The sequence below is a fragment of the Alosa alosa genome, chromosome 10 (assembly GCF_017589495.1).
Source record: "Alosa alosa isolate M-15738 ecotype Scorff River chromosome 10, AALO_Geno_1.1, whole genome shotgun sequence".
Taxonomy (NCBI): Eukaryota; Metazoa; Chordata; class Actinopteri; order Clupeiformes; family Clupeidae; genus Alosa; species Alosa alosa.
In genome coordinates, this window is record NC_063198.1 from 28,498,750 (window position 1) to 28,517,821 (window position 19,072).

Genomic DNA, 19,072 nt, shown 5'->3' on the forward strand with positions numbered 1-19,072 from the left:
TAGTCTTCTTCCTCTCAGGGAGGCCCTTCAGAGGCGGCAGTGTGGGATTTAGCCATCAACATATAATAATAATAATAAAAATATTAATAATAATAATATAAATAACTCCTTCAAAGTAAATAAATTCTTCATAACTCATGTTGAACTCAGACTCATATCAGAGATTTGTGTCAAGTCAACATTGTCAAAGCAATCAGTGATCAATAGCCTATGGCTGCATATCAATAAGGCTCAATAAGGCTGTATTACCAGAGACTTTCTAATGAGGAGACACAGCACTCAAAAAATCCTCCATAGAAATGCATAGGGTTTAGTTTGTAATGCCAATATGGCCGTTGTCCCACCCCTTCCTTGGCAAAACATCGACATGTGTGAATACTTTGAGCCAATCATGTGGTGTGATGTGAATACATTGAGCCAATCACATGTTGTGTTGTGAAGACATCTTCCCAATCATGTGTTGTGAACTCGCCGCTGGAACAAGATTGGTGTCGTGAAGCCTTGCTCACACGCATTTCTGCTGAATAGGATGCCCGATGAGTGCCCAAAAAGCGTTGCTATATGGCTGCCGAATAGAGGGACTTGCCTAAAAGGACTTTGGAAGGAATACTCATTAGGATACCAAGCACTATGACTCTGGCTGAGGAGTCTGTAGTTGTTGTGTTGTTATTGTTGAGCCTAAATCAGTTCAAAGAGCTGCCACTGCTTGGGACTGTGCTCTGCTCGAAGATTACAAACAGCAGTTAGCAAGTATCTCTCAAACTGTTCATCTGCTGTTCATCAACTCCACCCTCGCCGGGTGTATTGTTGAAGACCCAACTGAGTGCAGTGTTGAGTGTAAAGTTGTTTTCATGTGAAATGAGAAGGAAATTGGGAAATGACAACATGTAGTGGATCTTGACCTCAAAAATATGGTGATCACCTGCAGGCAGAAACATTTAACGGATCTTGACCTCAACAATATGGCAACTGACACTGGGTGCAGTGTGCCTGACAACAAGAGAACAAAAATGTGAAGTTGAGCTTTTGCTATGTTGGCTCTTTTTGTGCCTTGTGGGCTTCTGTACCTTCAACAGACGGGTTGTGAGAAAACCAGATCCTTAAAATCCATAACTGCTGAAACAGCAGTCCTTTTATGAGCAGGATGGATAACCAGTGTGTATATGTGTGTGTGTGTGTGTGTGTGTGTGTGTGTGTGTGTGTGTGTGTGTGTGTGTGTGTGTGTGTGTGTGCATGCATATGTGCTAGCTAGATAGAGAGAGAGGGGAAGTAAGAGGGGGAGAGAGAGACAGACCCTCTGACTACTGCTATAAATACACATATAATGGGCCATTGAATTTAAATATAGCACCCCCTGTAAACCAGGAATCTCCTGCTCATCTAAGGTTCATGAATTATTAAGCAGGGGAGCAGGAAACCAGTCCACCAGAAGCTTTGGTGTCAGGTCATCTGGCCAGATGGATGACACCGTGGACACACTGCCTTCGGGTGTGTGTGTGTGTTGTGCCCGTGTACATGCATGTGTGGGAGGGTGGGAAGGTGGATGGTGGTGTGTGTGTGTGTGTGTGTGTGTGTGTGTGTGTGTGTGTGTGTGTGTGTGTGTGCATGCATATGTGCATGTGTGTGGGTGGCTGGTGGGAAGATGTGTGTGTGTGTGCACATGTTTGGCATCACTCCCCTTGAGGAGTTTTACAGATGAGCCCTCGTTCTAAAGGGAAAATGAGTGTCAAGAACTGTGATACAGACATTTTTCATGGATGACTCTTTTGACCTCACGGGATCAAAAGAGTATATATACTTATACAATTTACAGAACAAATTCCTATACTAGTAAAACATCACAACAGAGGTTCCCCTCTTATGATGGACAATATTGTGTAGCCTACATCTCTCTGATCAAAGAGAATGATTAAAAACAAATGAGTGCACTGTGTGTCTGTTCAGTAACCACTCCTCTTACTAGCAGACAATCTTTTAATAGTCTACCCACCTCTACTTGCCATGCCATCCTTGTGTGACAAATGGCAAAGACATGGTATTCTCCTGTCTCCATGGAAACCCTGTCCCTTGGAGAGGTGCTGTCAGGATGAATGCAGCGCTAATGTGACGCCGTCGCTGGCTATAAGCTCCACTGGTGGCCTTCACCTCGTCTACCAGGCCACCACGCCAAGACAAATTGTATGCAAGCATGACATTATGGCAAATCAGAAGGGCATTAGTGTCATATCCTACATTGCAGTGCTTTGTTAATGTTGTTGAAACAGGACAGTTTACTGGACCCAACTCCATCATTATGTCGTATGTACTGATGGTAAGCTATGGGTAATGACGTGTTGGGAGTTTATAAGATTACAATCCCTGCTATCAACGGCACAACAGGACTTGCTATTTGAAAAAGCTGTCTGTCTAAAGAACTGTGGCACAAAGTAGAAGACCTTAGCCTGGGGGTTAACCTATTCAGAGCAATCATTCCAGACTATGCAGTATTCTATTTAACAATATTTGCCAACAACATCTGTTGCCAACAACATCTGTCTTATTTTGCTATTTTTACACTGTATACATTTCTAAAGCAATGATAAACAGGCATATCACACAGGGGAACATCCCTGTAAATGATCATCTTAGTTAACCTAATGATGGATGGTCTTGCCAGATGATAACCGGCCAAAAGAGTATCTCTGAACATGTGTCAGAGTTCAGATATGATATTGACCTCTTAACTGAAAGGCAGTTGAGATGATTGTAATTGTTAACAATGATGAACACCCTGCCTACCAAACAAATGACCAGGCACAGGGCTTTAGCAAGAAGGTATTCGTCCTGAACTGCCACGGTACATACCTCAAGGTTCAATACATGCAGGCATACAGAATATACACAGTTTGTAATATATGTGCAAATATTAATAAGCTTTTACTTTGTGCAAGCATCACAAGTGTACAGAAAGGGTATAAAAAGGACTGTGCAGTCAGTGAATTACCTAGATTCTTCTTCCGGTCACCGCCATCTTGCTAAGAAAAGTCTGTACAAGTTGATTTTCAAATCCCAAACTACTGTCAATGGAATCACAAGGATGAGAGTTCGGGAATCGACTTGCACAGACTTTCTTCACACAAGATGGCGGACACAGAAACGATAATAATGCAACACGCTGACTGCACAAATTGTCCTTTTTATACCCTTTCTGTGCACTGAAAGTTCAAATTATTTTGGTTAGTCTGTAGGGACCCCCTCCACAGTATCACAGAGGAGTAAATATACTGTCAAAAGTAGTGATTTACTTTGACGGGAGCTTGCCCTCAAGGCTATCGCTATATACTATTAAGTTGTAAATGCATAAATGCAAACTACTCCAATTAACATGATTTTGGTCCCAAGCAAAAGTTTGCACTTGTTGTCTTCCAAAAATAGACCCCAGGTTGTTCTTAGACAGGAGCTGTCCTTTAATCTGCGTAATGTAACTGAATGGTTTCTGCGCATTTGTAGTGCACTATTCATTACTGAATGGGGGTGGCGTACCAGTCTACAGTTGATGCAATTGCTGATTGAGTGATATTTGCCGTGGTAGCTGGCCATGGTCCTAGGATGCCTATACCGGAGATTGTGTACAAGCGATGTCCACTGTCTGACAATGATAATGGGTAATGTGAGCTCAAAAGTGAAATAGAGGTGAATGAGGAGGAAGTGGGAGGCTTTGCAACATCAGATTGGGTGATGTAGAGCAGGTAATAAAAGCGAAAATGGGGTGAGTGATGGCTGTGAGTGAAGCATTTCCTGCTTCAGTAGGGTAACAATGTGTTGCTAAAAAAAGCCAGCAAATGCATAGTCATCATGAAGACAGACTATGCTAGCAATGCTAGCAATTATCCGCATAGCCCATAAATTATTAATGCTACAAGTGTTTCATAATTTACAGATCAACAAGAGTAGTTAATGAAGTAGAAGTTTGACTGAAAAAGGTTTGAAATGGCATCAACAGCCAATCACAGCAATAAATTATAACCCTCTTGTCTGTGCTGCTGAAGTGTTGCAGTGTTGATTAGCTGGAATGGTTTGGTCCAAGACACTTTTTTCCCCATGTACAGAGTAAGAGTAGGCTACCATGTACAACACACACACAAAATGGACAGCAAAGGGAGGAGACATTTTGTGGAATTTAACACAAGGTCTAATTATAAGATAATAACTTACAATCAAGTGTTGCAGATTTAAACATTTTCTGGACAGTCTTCGTTCATTGTTTACTTGCTGGCCGTCCGCATATAACAGCCAGGACTGAATCTGAAGCTCAAGACATCTGAGCGTGTCAGAGCATAGCCTGGTCTCTGTAGATCATGGTACTAGGAGTTTATGTGACAGCTAATGGACAGCTCAGTGTGTTTGTGTGTGTTTGTGTTTGTGTGTGTTTTGTGTGTGTGTGTGTGTGTGTGTGTGTGTGTGTGTGTGTGTATTTGATTGGTGGTTGAGGTTTTGATGTTCATTGAGAGGGTCAGATGACCTCCCGCCAGGGAAGGTCGTCTGAAAAGCTAACATGGGAGCTGATGGGGCTTGGTGTTTTTTTTTCCTCCCTCTGTGTCTGGCTTCTGTCACAGTGGGGTGTAAGGATGCATCACTTTCTCTTTCTCTCTGTCTGTCTCTTTCTTTCTATCTCTCTCTCTCCATTGTCTCTCTTTCACACACACACACACACACACGCACACACACACACCCCAACTAGCTGTCTCACAATCCTAGTAATATGCTCATGTACATTTACACACAGGGGCGTAGCACAAGATCCTGGGCCCTATGCATAGGCAGTGCTGATAGGCCCCTATGCCACCCCCCCCCCCCCCCATGCATATCACGGCCCTGTTCACACAAGCTTTTTTGTGAGACCTGGCCTACTGACCAAAGAAAAGTTATAAAGTATTGGAGCTGTGTACCCACTAATCCCTCAGAACGCCACTTTTGACTAGTGCATTTTGAAATGGCTGTGAACTGAAATATTAGGTAATTTCCCTCGGGATTAAGTCAAAGTCAAAGTCAAAGTCAAAGTCAGCTTTATTGTCAATTTCTTCACATGTTCCAGACATACAAAGAGATCGAAATTACGTTTCTCACTATCCCACGGTGAAGACAAGACATATTTTACCAATTTTAAGTCCACAGACAAACATAACATTCAAGTAAACAAAAAAGTAAGTAAATAAGAGGGCACATATAATAATGAAAAAATAAGAGCAGCAAAATTTTGTTGAAATTGTGCATAGACAGTCAATAAAAAACTAGTGCAAAGTCAGGCCAATAAGAGGCTTGGGTAGTTCTGTTTGACCTGAGTAATGAAGAAAGTGGCATAGTGGTGCAAGTTATGTAAGAGCAGCAGAAGTGTTGTGTTTTCAGGACAACAACACCAAGTTGTAAAAGTGTACAAGTGTGCAAGTGTGCAAGTGGAGTAGTGCAGGCGGCCATTGTGGGTCCAATGTCCAGGATGTTATGTAGCTGAGGGTGGAGGGGGGAGAGGAGGGTGGAGGGGGGAGAGGAGGGAGAGAGTTCAGCATCCTTACAGCTTGGTGTATGAAGCTGTTGGTGAGTCTGGTAGTGCGGGAGCGCAGGCTTCTGTACCTCTTCCCAGAGGGCAGTAGATCAAACAGATTGTGAGCGAGGTGACTTGCATCACTCACAATTTTGGTGCCTTGAGGGTGAGGTGGGTGGTGTAAATGTCCTTCAGGGAGGGGAGTGAAGCACCAATGATCCTTCCAGCTGTGTTCACTATGCGCTGCAGGGCTTTCCTGTTGTATTCAGTGCAGCTTCCGCCCCACACAGCGATACAGCTGGAGAGGATGCTCTCAATGGTGCCTCGGTAGAATGTGGTCATGATGGCTGGTGGAGCACTTGCTCGCCTGAGTTTCCTGAGGAAGTACAGGCGGCGCTGAGCTCTCTTCGCCAGTGATGCAGTGTTGGTGGTCCAGGAGAGGTCTTCGCTGATGTGCACCCCCAGGAATTTGGTGCTGCTCGCTCTCTCCACCACAGCACCGTCGATGGTCAGTGGCAGGTGTTGGGTGTGACCTCTCCGGAAGTCAACAACAATCTCTTTGGTCTTGCTGACGTTCAGCAGGAGGTTGTTGTCCCTGCACCACGTGGTCAGATGGTCGACCTCCAACCTGTATTGAGTCTCGTCGCCCTTGGTGATGAGACCCACCAGAGTTGTGTCGTCAGCAAATTTCACTATGTGATTGTTGCTGTAGGTTGCAGCGCAGTCATGCGTCAGCAGGGTGAAGAGCAGCGGACTGAGCACGCAGCCTTGGGGGCCCCTGTGCTCAGTGTGATGCTGCTTGAGGTATTGTTGCCAACACGTACTACTTGGGGCCTCTGACAGAGGAAGTCCAGTAGCCAGTTGCAGAGGTAGGTACTGAGTCCCAGTTTGTCGAGTTTGCAGATGAGTTGTTGTGGTATTATGGTGTTGAATGCAGAACTGAAGTCTATAAACAGCAATCTCACATATGAGTCTCTTTTTTCCAGGTGGGTGAGGGCTGGGTGGAGGGCAGAGCAGATTGCATCCTCTGTAGACCGCTTGGCTCGGTATGCAAACTGGAAGGGGTCCAGGGTGGGGGGGGAGAATGGCTTTGATATGTGACATGACAAGCCGCTCAAAGCACTTCATGATGATGGGTGTCAGTGCCACAGGGCGGTAGTCATTGAAGCAGGATGGAGCAGTTTTCTTCGGCACAGGTATGATGGTGGCAGCTTTGAAACATGATGGGACGATGGCTTGCTTCAGGGAAGTGTTAAAGATGTCTGTGAAGACATCCTTAAGCTCCCTGCGCAGTCCTTCAGCGCCACGACCTGGGATGTTGTCTGGACCTGTTGCCTTACGGGTGTTGATAGCAGCAAGTGTCCTCTTCACGCTGTCGGCAGAGAGGCACAGGGGCTGCTCATGTAGAGAGGGGATGGGTCTTCTGTGGGCAGGTGCTGTTTTGTGCTTCAAAGCGAGCAAAGCCCGGTTCAGGTTGTTGAGCAGAGGGATGTTGCTCTCACAGCTCTGTGGCGCGGGCTTGTAGTCCGTGAGGGCCTGAATGCCCTGCCATAGGCTTTGTGAGTTCCTGCTGTCTTTGAAGTGGGTGGTTATCTTGTGAGTGTATTCCTTTTTGCTTCCTTGATGCCACGGGACAGGTTGGCTCGCTGTTTTCATGCCAGCTTCATCCCCAGCTCTGTAGGCTTTGTCTCTGGCCCTCAGCAGCCTGAGGACATCCCCTGTCAGCCATGGCTTCCAGTTAGCCCAGTGATGATGTCTTTTGTGTGGGTCACATCATCGATGCACTTGGTGATGTAAGAGGTTACAGTGTCTGTATACTCCTCTATGTCTGTCCGGGTTGTTGTAAGTGGCTGCCTGCTTAAACATTTCCCAGTCTGTTGTGTCAAAGCAGTCTTGAAGAGCATCGGAGGCTCCCTCAGGCCACACTTTTACCTGCTTACGAACCGGTTTGTTCGCTTTTACCCTTTGTCTGTATCGCGGGCATTAGCATAACAGTGATGTGGTCTGAAAGTCCAATGTGGGGAGGGGGTGGCTTTTATGCTCCTTTTGTGTGTAGTGTAGACCAGGTCCAGGATGTTATCTCCTCTTGTTGGAAAATCAACATGCTGGTGTAGCTTTGGAAGTACAGTTTTAGATCAGCATGGTTATAATCTCCAGTGAAGATGGTGAAACCGTCTGGGTGTGCCGTCTGTTGTTCACTGACAGCCTGGTACAGTTCACTAAGAGCAGCGTTCTTATCGCTGTTGTTGTTGGTAGGCGGGATGTATACCGCGACTAGCAGAATCGCAGTAATTTCCCTTGGCAGGTAAAAAGGACGCACTTTATGATCATAAACTCTGCCAGTGGTGAGCAGTGTTTGCATACTACTACAGTGTCCCGGCACCATTCGTCACGGATGTAAACACAGATTCCTCCTCCTCGTGATTTACCTCCCTTTACAATGGCCCTGTCTGCTCGATAGCATGCTAGCTGCTCCAGTTGTACAGCAGAGTCCGGAATGTTGTCATTTAACCAAGTCTCAGTGAAGACGAGCACACAGCAGTTACTTACTGTCCGGTTCGTTGATCTCAGCAGTCGTATGTGATCCATTTTGATCCATTTTAATAAATGATACTCTACTCTATTTACTGTTATTTCAACTGTCATACCCATACATACAGTATTTACAAACGTAATCCAAACAATGAGTGAGAACACACATGCAAACATGTAAGACAATATTTTCCCCCAAGATTTGCCCATATATACTGTACATTTGTATTATTACACACAGGTATGTCATGTGTTTTTATAACAGGATTATGTTTTCAGTGCATTCTAGCTAGCATATACACTTTGCTAATGAAACCCCCACCAGATCAGCATACAATGGCTCATGATTTGTTTTTTTTTTTTTTTTTTTAATTTATCCTTCATTTTACCAGGTGATGTCCCATTGAGATATTCAAATCTCTTTCACAAGGGAGCCCTGGGGGTTAACGTAATTATAATGAGCCCTTGGCAGAGGACCAGAGGGAAGCAGATGAGGGGTAGAGAGGGGACAGTGTCTCTTATTGTTTTGAACCTTTCAATTTAAGTAAAAAAAATGTATAGCACATTCTCATACTAAAGCAGATTTATAAAAAATGTGACTTATTTTGTTTGGAAGGCCCTTTAAGAATTGCAATAGTCCAACCTGTTCCTGACAATACATGCATATGCATTTTGCATCAAAACAGTTTGGGTTCCTAAGTTTAGAATGGATATGCTGTTGCTCTCTTACAGCTTGTCAGTTTTCTGCATTCAGTTCTAAAATATGCACTTTACAAGAAATTAAAGGAGAAGTCCACAATACTAATCCAATGCACTCTTTGTCAAATTCATTCTGTGCATTCTCTCTCTGTGTGTGTGTGTGTGTGTGTGTGTGTGTGTGTGTGTGTGTGTGTGTGTGTGTGTATGTGTGTGTGTGTGTGCGTGCGTGTGTGTGTGTGTGTGTGTGTGCAGTCCTGGCTCCATAAATGCAAATAATTAAGAGGCTCTGTTTTGGGATCATGGACAGCTTGGGTGTTATTTTTTGTTTGGCTGTTGAGCTTAAATTTCAATAACCAAATATCAGTAAGAATAGCTGCTTGTATCTTTTAGCAGCACACCGACCAGGCACACATCTTCCTTCAGTTCAAGATTCTGTCAATTATAGCCTTATTTTCCAACATTACTCAGATACTGCCTGCTGCCATAAAGATTTACCACCTCCAGCCAGCGGGAAGTGCATATGCCATAGCACTGACAGACAGGGATTCCTGTCTCATGGGAAGGTGAATACAGAGGAAATCCGTTCAAATCGTAGTTGCAGATTATAGAGCTCAGGTGGGCAGCACGGTCATGGGCAAATTGGTTTTCTCAGAGTATCCACAGTATATTCCAGCTATCAGAATGGAAAGCCAGATATCTTAACTATTCACAAAGAAAATCCGCATCAGCTGTTCTGCTTTCATGCTAACTCGCTATATGTTCACATCACATGGTGCTCATGTTTACAAGTGTCAATCATGTTGACAGTCACCTGCTGTGTTTGTTGATGGTGTGGTGATGATTTGATTTCATTGGGACTCAACCCTGTTTTTTCATAGCCCACCTAAGGCACGGCAATCTAGAGAAACAACAGGGGACTGAGAGGTGCCTCAAGGATGGCTGAGGAAGCACTATCATTGTAAACATCTGCTATGTATCTATGGCAACAGTGTTGAGCCATCCTGATTGGAGGTTGATAGGGGCAACTGGGTGACTGGCAGGGAGCAGTGAGGGGTTAGGTGCCTTGCTCAAGGGCCTTCCGGTTACAAGTCTGAAGCGCTAACCAGTAGGCCACGGCTACCTAAGCAGACATTCGATGATCTCTTCCCCTCACTAGTCCCATAGGGAGGATGAGGTGGGCTTCCATCACTGCTGTAATGCACACTACTGCTTACTACTGTATGTGCAGTGCACACAAACACAACAGACAAGCACACAAACAGCAATGCACAGAGATTCTCAGATAGCATGTACACATTAACTATGTCGCTTGCAACAACAATACATTTCAGACACAAACGTATACGTATAAATACTTATAAATACGTATAAATACATATAAAAACGAAGCTACAGGAACAACATACGTTCACTTTCTACTCCAATCATTTAAGTTGATTTCTCAGAGTTAAGAGGTTGTGTAGCCACGTCACTCAAGCTTAACAGATATACAGTAGGCTATATTTTAGCTATAGGCGAAGCTTGAGAAAGTGGGAAAGTGTACAATCCCCAAACAAAGAAATGGATATCATAATACAAAATGCTCTACTATGATCATTGATCTCCTTTGTTCACTCCACTCCATGTCCATGAAAAGCGCTTGTACAGTGTTTGGCATCAGGGATATAGTGGAGGCTAAACGTGAGTAAACACAGTTATGCACCTCTGAAATTTCAGAAATAGAGTTTATCCACCTCTTATTAGAGTTTATCCACATATCAAACTGTTTATTCACCAATTGCAACTTTTAACATTTAAAAATCACACTGTATTATCCAGATTCACAATATGTACACTCATCAACACTCTAGGAACCATTTAATACCACTGGTATTGTTATAAACATTGGACAATAACCTCCACCATCATCAAACATGTTCTGAATGGCTTTTTTTAAAAATCTGATGGCGCAGTCCACCTTACCGTGATCACAGAATGTTTACCCACCACTTGTATTTTACACATGTATTTTACCACTAACACCCCTTTTTGACATGTCAACTTGCATACTGGTGTTTGTTGATATGATGAAGACAGTGTTGGCATATTTTTATGTAGTCATATGTCAGGTAAGTTCAAGATATGTTGCTCAGCTAAGGTGTTCTAAATCGGGTTTCAAATGTATCCTAAATTAGGTTTCAAATGCATATTTGATAGAAAGTCATAACTTAGCAGTAAACAAAACAATAAACCTTTATGTAGCTATATGAGTTAAGTAGATCTTTATGACCTATATGCATACTGACCTATTTTCAGTGACTGACCTAATTTTCATATTGCCATATCATTGAAAGAGAATTTATTGTGGCAGTCAATAAATTCATGTTATTCGAGATCATGGAAAAGGGCCAAATTCAACTGGATGACTCACAATAAACAACTGGCAATGTATCTGTACCTGTAACACATTTGAACAGTGTTTTGATAGTCTTACTTTAATGTTAGGTTATGGTATGGTTTAGAATTAGGTTAGAGTTAGAAGAGAGTTAGGCTGAATATAGGAGAGTTTGATGAATATTGGTTGAATGGTCACTGAAAGTCATTCTGTCCCAATAAATTACATTTATCATCAAACTGTCAATGGGCATAAATGATTTCAGATGGCCCTGACATGTATACAGCAGTGTTTCTCACGTCATCTCGGCAAGGAGTAAGGGGCTGAGTAATTACGTAGTTTGATTTCCTGGGAACAAACATACTGGGGAAACATCCACCTTAACTGTACTGTAAGCCACTGTGGATGCTAATTGTATTGAAAATGGAACAGTGCTGTGTGAAGTGAATGTGGAACAGTTTTCAGTGGCTCTGAGTGAGCATATGCATGCTCACATATTAAGCATACGGTTAAGGATCTACCGTTCTGTGTTCTTCAACCCAAAATATACAATTGCACTTTCAAAACCCCATTCAATTGTGTTTAATGCATGCTCTCTCTCTCTCTCTCTCTGTCTGTCTCTCTCTCTCTCTCTCTCTCTCTTTCTGTGTCTTTCTCTTGCTGTCCTCTCACATTTGCATATGCACTGCCTCAGAATAAGCGGCACCCAACCTGCTGCATTATGTTACCATGGCTACTGGTGTTCTGATTGTGCTCTGCTCCTTGCTAGCTACTTGCTATGGCAGCTGTTCACAGGCCTGCTGTTAAAGGGGCATAAGTCTGTTGCTATACACCCACCTCAATCAGTACCGTCTTGTCTCTTTATAAACTCTTTACCATAGAAGGGGCATATTATGTGTGTGTGTCTCAGTGGTCATAAAAGACAATGTCAAAATGTCAATGTGACTGTTATTATGGAATTTACCGCACTACAAGTCATGATGGCAAAATGACTCACGCCTGCAGTCAGTATCTGATTTCATTCTTACCAGTAGAAAAGGCTAAAGGCTCTAATTTACATTAAAAAAGTGCAGAATGCAAAGTCTAAAGTCGATGAAATCTATTTGCTAATTTGATACCATGAGCTAGGTTCGAAGCGCAAACATTAGTGGGTGAGCTCAGTTAAAATAATCCCATAGCCTACATGAGAGCTTTAGTTTATGCAGGAGAACCTTTTGCCTGTTATTAGTGCTTTAGTCCAGTCTTAGTCTAGATTTTATTGTTTTACCATCGTTGATGCTGTTACAATATTAGTCTTTTGTTTACTGTTATTGTTTATTGTTATTATTTGATATTGTAAGTAACCATAATCATAGTCTCTCACTTCAAGCTGCAAGTCTTTCCTCATTTCTGAAGGTAACGGCATCTTTTGTCCTCTTTCCCCGGCAGATCTTGGCCATCATCTCCATCCTGTTCATCGTGCTGTCCACCATCGCCCTGTCCCTGAACACCCTCCCCGAGCTGCAGGACATGGACGAGTTCGGCCAGGCCACCGACAACCCGCAGCTGGCACACATCGAGGCCGTGTGCATCGCCTGGTTCACCATGGAGTACCTGCTGCGCTTCCTCTCCTCGCCCAGCAAATGGAAGTTCTTCAAGGGCCCGCTGAACGTGATCGACCTGCTGGCCATCCTGCCCTACTACGTCACCATCTTCCTGACCGAGTCCAACAAGAGCGTACTGCAGTTCCAGAACGTGCGGCGCGTGGTGCAGATCTTCCGCATCATGCGCATCCTGCGCATCCTCAAGCTGGCGCGCCACTCCACGGGCCTGCAGTCGCTGGGCTTCACGCTGCGACGCAGCTACAACGAGCTGGGCCTGCTCATCCTCTTCCTCGCCATGGGCATCATGATCTTCTCCAGCCTGGTGTTCTTCGCCGAGAAGGACGAGGACGACACCAAGTTCAAGAGCATCCCGGCCTCGTTCTGGTGGGCCACCATCACCATGACGACGGTGGGCTACGGCGACATCTACCCGAAGACACTGCTGGGGAAGATCGTCGGCGGACTTTGCTGCATCGCCGGCGTGCTGGTGATCGCGCTTCCCATTCCGATCATCGTCAACAACTTCTCGGAGTTCTACAAGGAGCAGAAGCGGCAGGAGAAAGCCATCAAGCGGCGGGAGGCCCTGGAGAGGGCCAAGCGCAATGGCAGCATTGTGTCCATGAACGTGCGCGAGGCCTTATCCCGCGGCACCGAGCTGCTGGACGTGGTGGTGATGGAGAGGGGAGGAGGAGGAGGAGGGGCGGGAGACAAGCCGCACGACAACCACCTCTCGCCCAGTCGCTGGAAGTGGTCCTCCAAGCAGCCTGCCCTGGACGACGGGTCCAATCACTCCTACAACATGGAGCAGGGCTCCCCTAGCAAGGCCCGGGGGGACGCCTGCCCGCCCCAGCACCTCAGCGCTCAGAAGCTGGAGGAGATCTACAACCAGATGGCCAAGACCCAGTCGCAGCCCAACCTCAACAACGCTAATGGCACGCGAGCCACCGCCACTCGGCGGGAGGAGATGGAGCTGGGGGCTCTGCCGGGCCCGGAGGCGCACAACGCCCTGGGAGGGCGAGACGGCGTGTCCGACATGAAGAGCCTGTCCAGCATCGACAGCTACATCAGCTGCGCCACAGACTTCCAGGAGAACCCGCGGGGTTTCCCCTACAGTCCGGCAACGAGCCTGGTGCTGCAGGAGGGCCAGCGCTTCTCTCACAGCCCCGCCAGCAAGCCGCCGTCCAGCCTGCAGACCCCTCTGGAGCACCAGGAGGCTCTGCTCATCCCGCCGTGCTCCACCATCAAGCCCCCGGGGCCTGAGGGCACCACCAGGCACCACAAGCCCCTGGGGAACCCGCTCAAGGTGGGCCATGCCTACCGGGTTCGGTACCCCAGCGGGGCCGGAGGTGGAGGAGGTGGAGGAGGGGAGTCCAGTCCCGCCAGCGGGGGCGGCCCTCAGTCGGACAGCTCCGTCCTCTCTGACCGCTCGCTCCTGAGCCCCGAGGTGTCCGTCTACACGACGGCCAGCAGCCGCACGCCGCCCAAGAGCCCGGAAGGTTCCACGACCCCGGCCATTTTCACCTTCCACGACGCCTCCATCAACCGGTACATCGACGCTGACACCGACGACGAGGAGCACCGACCCGTCGACCGCCTCCTGGGCGGCGCCAGCGCCAAGACGGGGTGCGCTGCCGTCGCCACGGGAACCAACCACCTGGAGGCGGCCCAGAGGCTGCTGGGACAGAACTGCTTGCTGCGCCCGGAAGGCGGTCGCCCAGGCAGCGGTCAGGAGAACCACCTGGGCTCTGACCAGCTACGGAGGCCCAGGGCAGACAGATCGGGACGTTCTCAAACCTTCAATGATAACCACTGAGAGCCCACGAGGGACATCCGAACGCAGAGAGAGGGGGAGGGAGGACGCCACAGAGAGAGAGAGAGAGAGAGAGAGAGAGAGAGAGAGAGAGAGAGAGAGAGAGAGAGAGAGAGAGAGAGAGAGAGAGAGAGAGAGTGATAGACATATTGCTGGCGGCAAGAGAAGGACGTGTTTGCCGCCTTTTGACCGTTTACAAACCTTTTGGTACCTGGCAAAAAAAGGGAAAAACTGCCAGAGCCAGGAGACGTAGGGCTGCCGGTGTGGTGTGGTGTCCCTCTGACAGCAGCCAGCTGGCTGCACCCTACCCCCTCCTCCCTCCCTCGCTCCAATCACATCCCATCTTTGTCAAGACCCCCCTTTAACTGCAGGGTACGGCAGCGTCCTCTGTACTGAGCCTCCCCAACAACATCTGCTCTATGATGCTGAGACCGATTGAGTGGAGGAAGCTCGGGATGGAGTCACTGTCTGTCTAAGTGTGGCTTAGACGGAATTGGGGTTGGGTGGGTGGGGGAGTTGGTTGGGGCTGGACAAAGGGGGCTCTGACATTCTGACGAGGGAGACTGGGGTGAGGAAGATGAAGGAGGAGCAGGAGGAAGCTGCCATAGTGGTCTGGGATTGGTGGGACTTTGCGTATTAGCGTTTACCGTGGGGGAGAAGACAGGTGCTGTCAGGGTTGTCTTTTACTGTTGGGGGCTGGGGTTTGGTGTGTGTGTGTGTGTGTGGGGGGGGTGACAGAACACTGGCATGGTGGTCGGAGGTGTGAGGGAAGACTAATACTGCCCTGGGAGCCTCCCTGATGTTATCCTCTAGCTTACCACTGTCCAGACCTCTCACACAGTTCCAAATCAGGCTTTACAGACACACAGACACACAGACACACAAACACGTGACTAGCCAATGAGCTGATATGTTTACTCTTGCCCCCATTCCTAGCAAAGTGCAGGCCTTACTAACATACTGTGTGTGTGTGTGTGTGTGTGTGTGTGTGTGTGTGTGTGTGTGTGTGTGTGTGTGTCTATCTGTGTCTATCTGTGTGTGCGAGAATGTGTGTGCGTGTGTGCTACTGAAATGTAAGTACGTGTATTTGTGTGTAAACGCTTTTACCACTTGAAGACATGTACACAGTTATGAATTATTTTTATATGGATTATTCCTGTTCCATTCTAGAGACTAGTTTGGTCACTTGGTCTCAGAAATCCAGTGGAGCCTGTTACCATGTGGAATGTTCATTAGAATCATCATCAGTATCACTAGGGATGCACCAGTTCTTCAGATGGTCTCATTTTGCAAAGGTCTCTATTTCTAATTTAATGCAGCCTAAAGGTTTAAATATGGATATATGAAAGTCATTCAATCTATGAATACATTCATCAAAGCAAACCCGTATTTTGCTCCTTTTGATAATCAAGTTAAAAGGGAACTTGGCAACTATTTCAACGTAATAAACCCATTTAGAAATCATTTGGTGTTGTTGTTTCACCTCTTCCGGTGAAAATGGTGACTTTCCCCGCTGTGCCTAGCGTCCCCAGGCGGAAAACCAACCTTGCAACATTGAGACTACCGTCCCGGAAAGAGAAGTGAGAAACAAGAAACTCGTTTTAAATCGTGTTTCTTACCTTGTAACATCCACATAGTTCTGCCAAACTTCCCTTTTCCCACAGTTTGAAATAGCATAATGCGCAATTTCTCCAGCAGAGGGGGAAATTCCCTTTAACGAGTGTAGACAGCATGATTGGTGAGATCACTGACCAGAGGCAAGATGGGAGATGGGCAGTGGATGGGGTGCCAAAGTTAGTGACGCGGTAGGAAGGTAGGCATGGTCAACTTCCCAAAGCTGACAGAGGAGGGAAGTGTGTAGCTCGTTAATCATCTTGATTAAGGCCCCCTCTGAACTTCCGTTAGAGATGACATTTGTTTTGCGCGTTAATGAGAATTGTGAGTCTCACCTTTACTTTGTTAATCGTTTCCAGGGGCAGTAGACAGTATGTTTTTTTTTTTTTTTACTGACACCTTGTGCACCTAATCTGGCAGGAAGCTGGCCTCAGAGAGATCCTTTCTGCAGTATGTTGCCAGAACACACCTATGCCAGCCATTTGTGAATGGACAGGAGGCCAAGGCAGGGCTAGGAGGAGCAGGGAAGGAGAGAATAGAATGAGAAAGGGCAAGGAGACAAGATGGAGGAGAAGAGAAGAGAGGAGCTGACAGAGGAAGAATGCTTCGAGGATATTTTGTAGCACAGAAAATGCCGGCATTAAGTTGTATGCTGTCTTGTATTTTTGCTTTTAAATCAGAGGTTTATTTTGGCAGTAGTATTTATGGAGACAAAAAAATGTTATTTTGATACTTAATCATTCTTGTACAGTGCAATGTCGTCTTGACATGGAAAGCCAAAGTAGTCCACTCTCATAGTGTGTGTGTGTGTGTGTGTGTGTGTGTGTGTGTGTGTGTGTGTGTGTGCGTGTGTGCTGTGACAGACTGAAAACACATATAGAAGGCAGTGTCTTCAAGATAACTACAGCTAGTTGCCATGGTGACAGCTAGCCCATCCAGTGCAGGATGCTATCAGGACTGTACAGCACTTGGCTATTGGAGTCTTGATAATATCAGATATGTGCACACATAGAATACAGATATATGCTACAAATGTCAGTGAAAGCATATTTGTATGTGTGAGACTGTGAGAGACAGTGAGAGACAGAGAGACTGTTTGTGCGTAATTGTCCGTGTTTTGGTACAAAACCTCTTTGGTGTAATGTGTATGTGTTCCCACTGCTGTAAATGAATTGAGAGCAATGAGCCAAGGTGTGGGGAGAATAGCAATGAAAGAAAGGGAGGGAAAGAGAGAGAGGGGGGGGGGTATTGGAGAATAAGAGAGTAGCAAGGAAAAGTGGGAATAGAGAACATCACAGAGGCCAGAAAGAGTGATAAAAATATTAAGGCTATATGTTGGACGCGTTAATGGAAGGAAAATGGCTGCTCTAACACATGTGAGCAGCAGCATGTTAGACCAATGTCCTGCCAATGCAACCAAAGCAGCCACAGACCTAAACACAAACAGCTTCAGCAAATGTAGGCTGCCAAGAGAGATGGCCCAGAGACAGAGAGCTGTGAAAAGCAAAACAGTTTTAGTCAACCACCACATTCTCACAGTATTTCTATCTGACGTGTTCGATGACGGTGGATAACTTGCATTCACGCTCACGGCACCCACAAGATGAGTAGCCTATGGTGGGATGGTTACAGGATGCCTCTGCAATTACTGGAACCTTAAGTTTCTATCAGTGAATTTTCTGAGAGACATAAAAATGAAAAAATTGTTTGATGTATTAAATATTTTATTGGTGTCATTACCCAATTTCATGTGCAAAATGAATTACAAAATAAGATTGGTGTGTTATGTAATTTGCAAGATGAATTGTCAGCCAAAATGTCTAAGTTAATCATACATAACAGAAACAGCTACAAAAAGTAAAGCAACTGAATTATGAAAATACCTCATTACATACCCAGTTGTAAATGTGCTGTCAAAATATATTTCAATGAAGGCAATTCAGTCTCACAAACTTAATTTACAGACAACTTCATCTTTATACTCAAATCTATTTTTTTAAGGAGAAAGTGCAGATTCACTCCACTGACCAGAACATACAAGATGTTGCTGTTTGTAGTTTGTGCTCCACACTATCTGAATAGATGAATCTACTGTATAACTGTCCTCTCTCACTGTGCTCTAAAAAGCCATTCATGAGGTCCTACTCTGAATACAGAGTGCGTAGACCCGACCAGAGATAAGAGTGAAAGTGAACACAGGTGTAAAACTTTACTTTATTTATTTTTGAGTGTGTTTGTGTGACAACAGAGTATATGTGCGACTCTATCAGGGAAGTAGGTTACAACTGTTTACTAAAACATGTCCTCTTAAATGTTTCTCACTCTCACTTGTTTCACGATGAAGAATTTCTGAGATCTGTCATCTCTGACAGACACGTCTAGATTTGCATTTGGTATCTCATACCAGTGTGTGCAGGACTGCATCCCAAATGTCTCTAAATTGCACAGGGTGTTATTTTGGAAGGTACTTAAAACGTAAAGCATGAGCACTGTTTTATAATGCTGTCAGAAAGGTTGCAAAAATGACAATCAACCGTTCTCCTTTGACTCCAGAAATTGGTTAGGGATTTTGTAAGGTTTGAGTATGGAGAGCCAGCCTTCTGTCCATTCACACAATTCTGTCTTTCTTGGCAAGGGACCACACACACACACGTACACACACACAAATACAGATACACAACTTTGACTGCATAGATACACAAAAAAAAAAACAGGGCTCTTGGAGCTCCAAGGCAAATAAACATCAAACAGGATTTACTGAGCCAAGTGTTCTGGGTGTTTCAACTGATAAACTGTGATGATTTTCTTCATACCATACCTGTGGGCTCATTGTTATTCAATGCTGTATATTTTGTCATGATTTTTGTTTTGCACCCATTAGTCAAACACCACTGTTAGAAATGAAGCGCCTTAAACACGAAATAGTGATCAACAGGAGGACA

At 45.5% G+C, this 19,072-nt stretch overlaps 1 protein-coding gene across 2 annotated transcripts in view; it reads left to right on the top strand.

Annotated features, from left to right (window-relative positions):
• The window catches only part of kcnb1 (potassium voltage-gated channel, Shab-related subfamily, member 1), a 27,352-nt gene extending 12,344 nt beyond the window's left edge, over positions 1-15,008 (top strand). For both annotated transcript variants that reach the window (XM_048255891.1, XM_048255893.1), the window contains exon 3: positions 12,552-15,008. In XM_048255891.1, coding sequence (XP_048111848.1) covers positions 12,552-14,519 — 1,968 coding nt within the window. In that variant the 3' untranslated portion in view covers positions 14,520-15,008. The remainder of the gene's footprint in view (positions 1-12,551) is intronic.
• Positions 15,009-19,072: the final 4,064 nt, after the last annotated feature.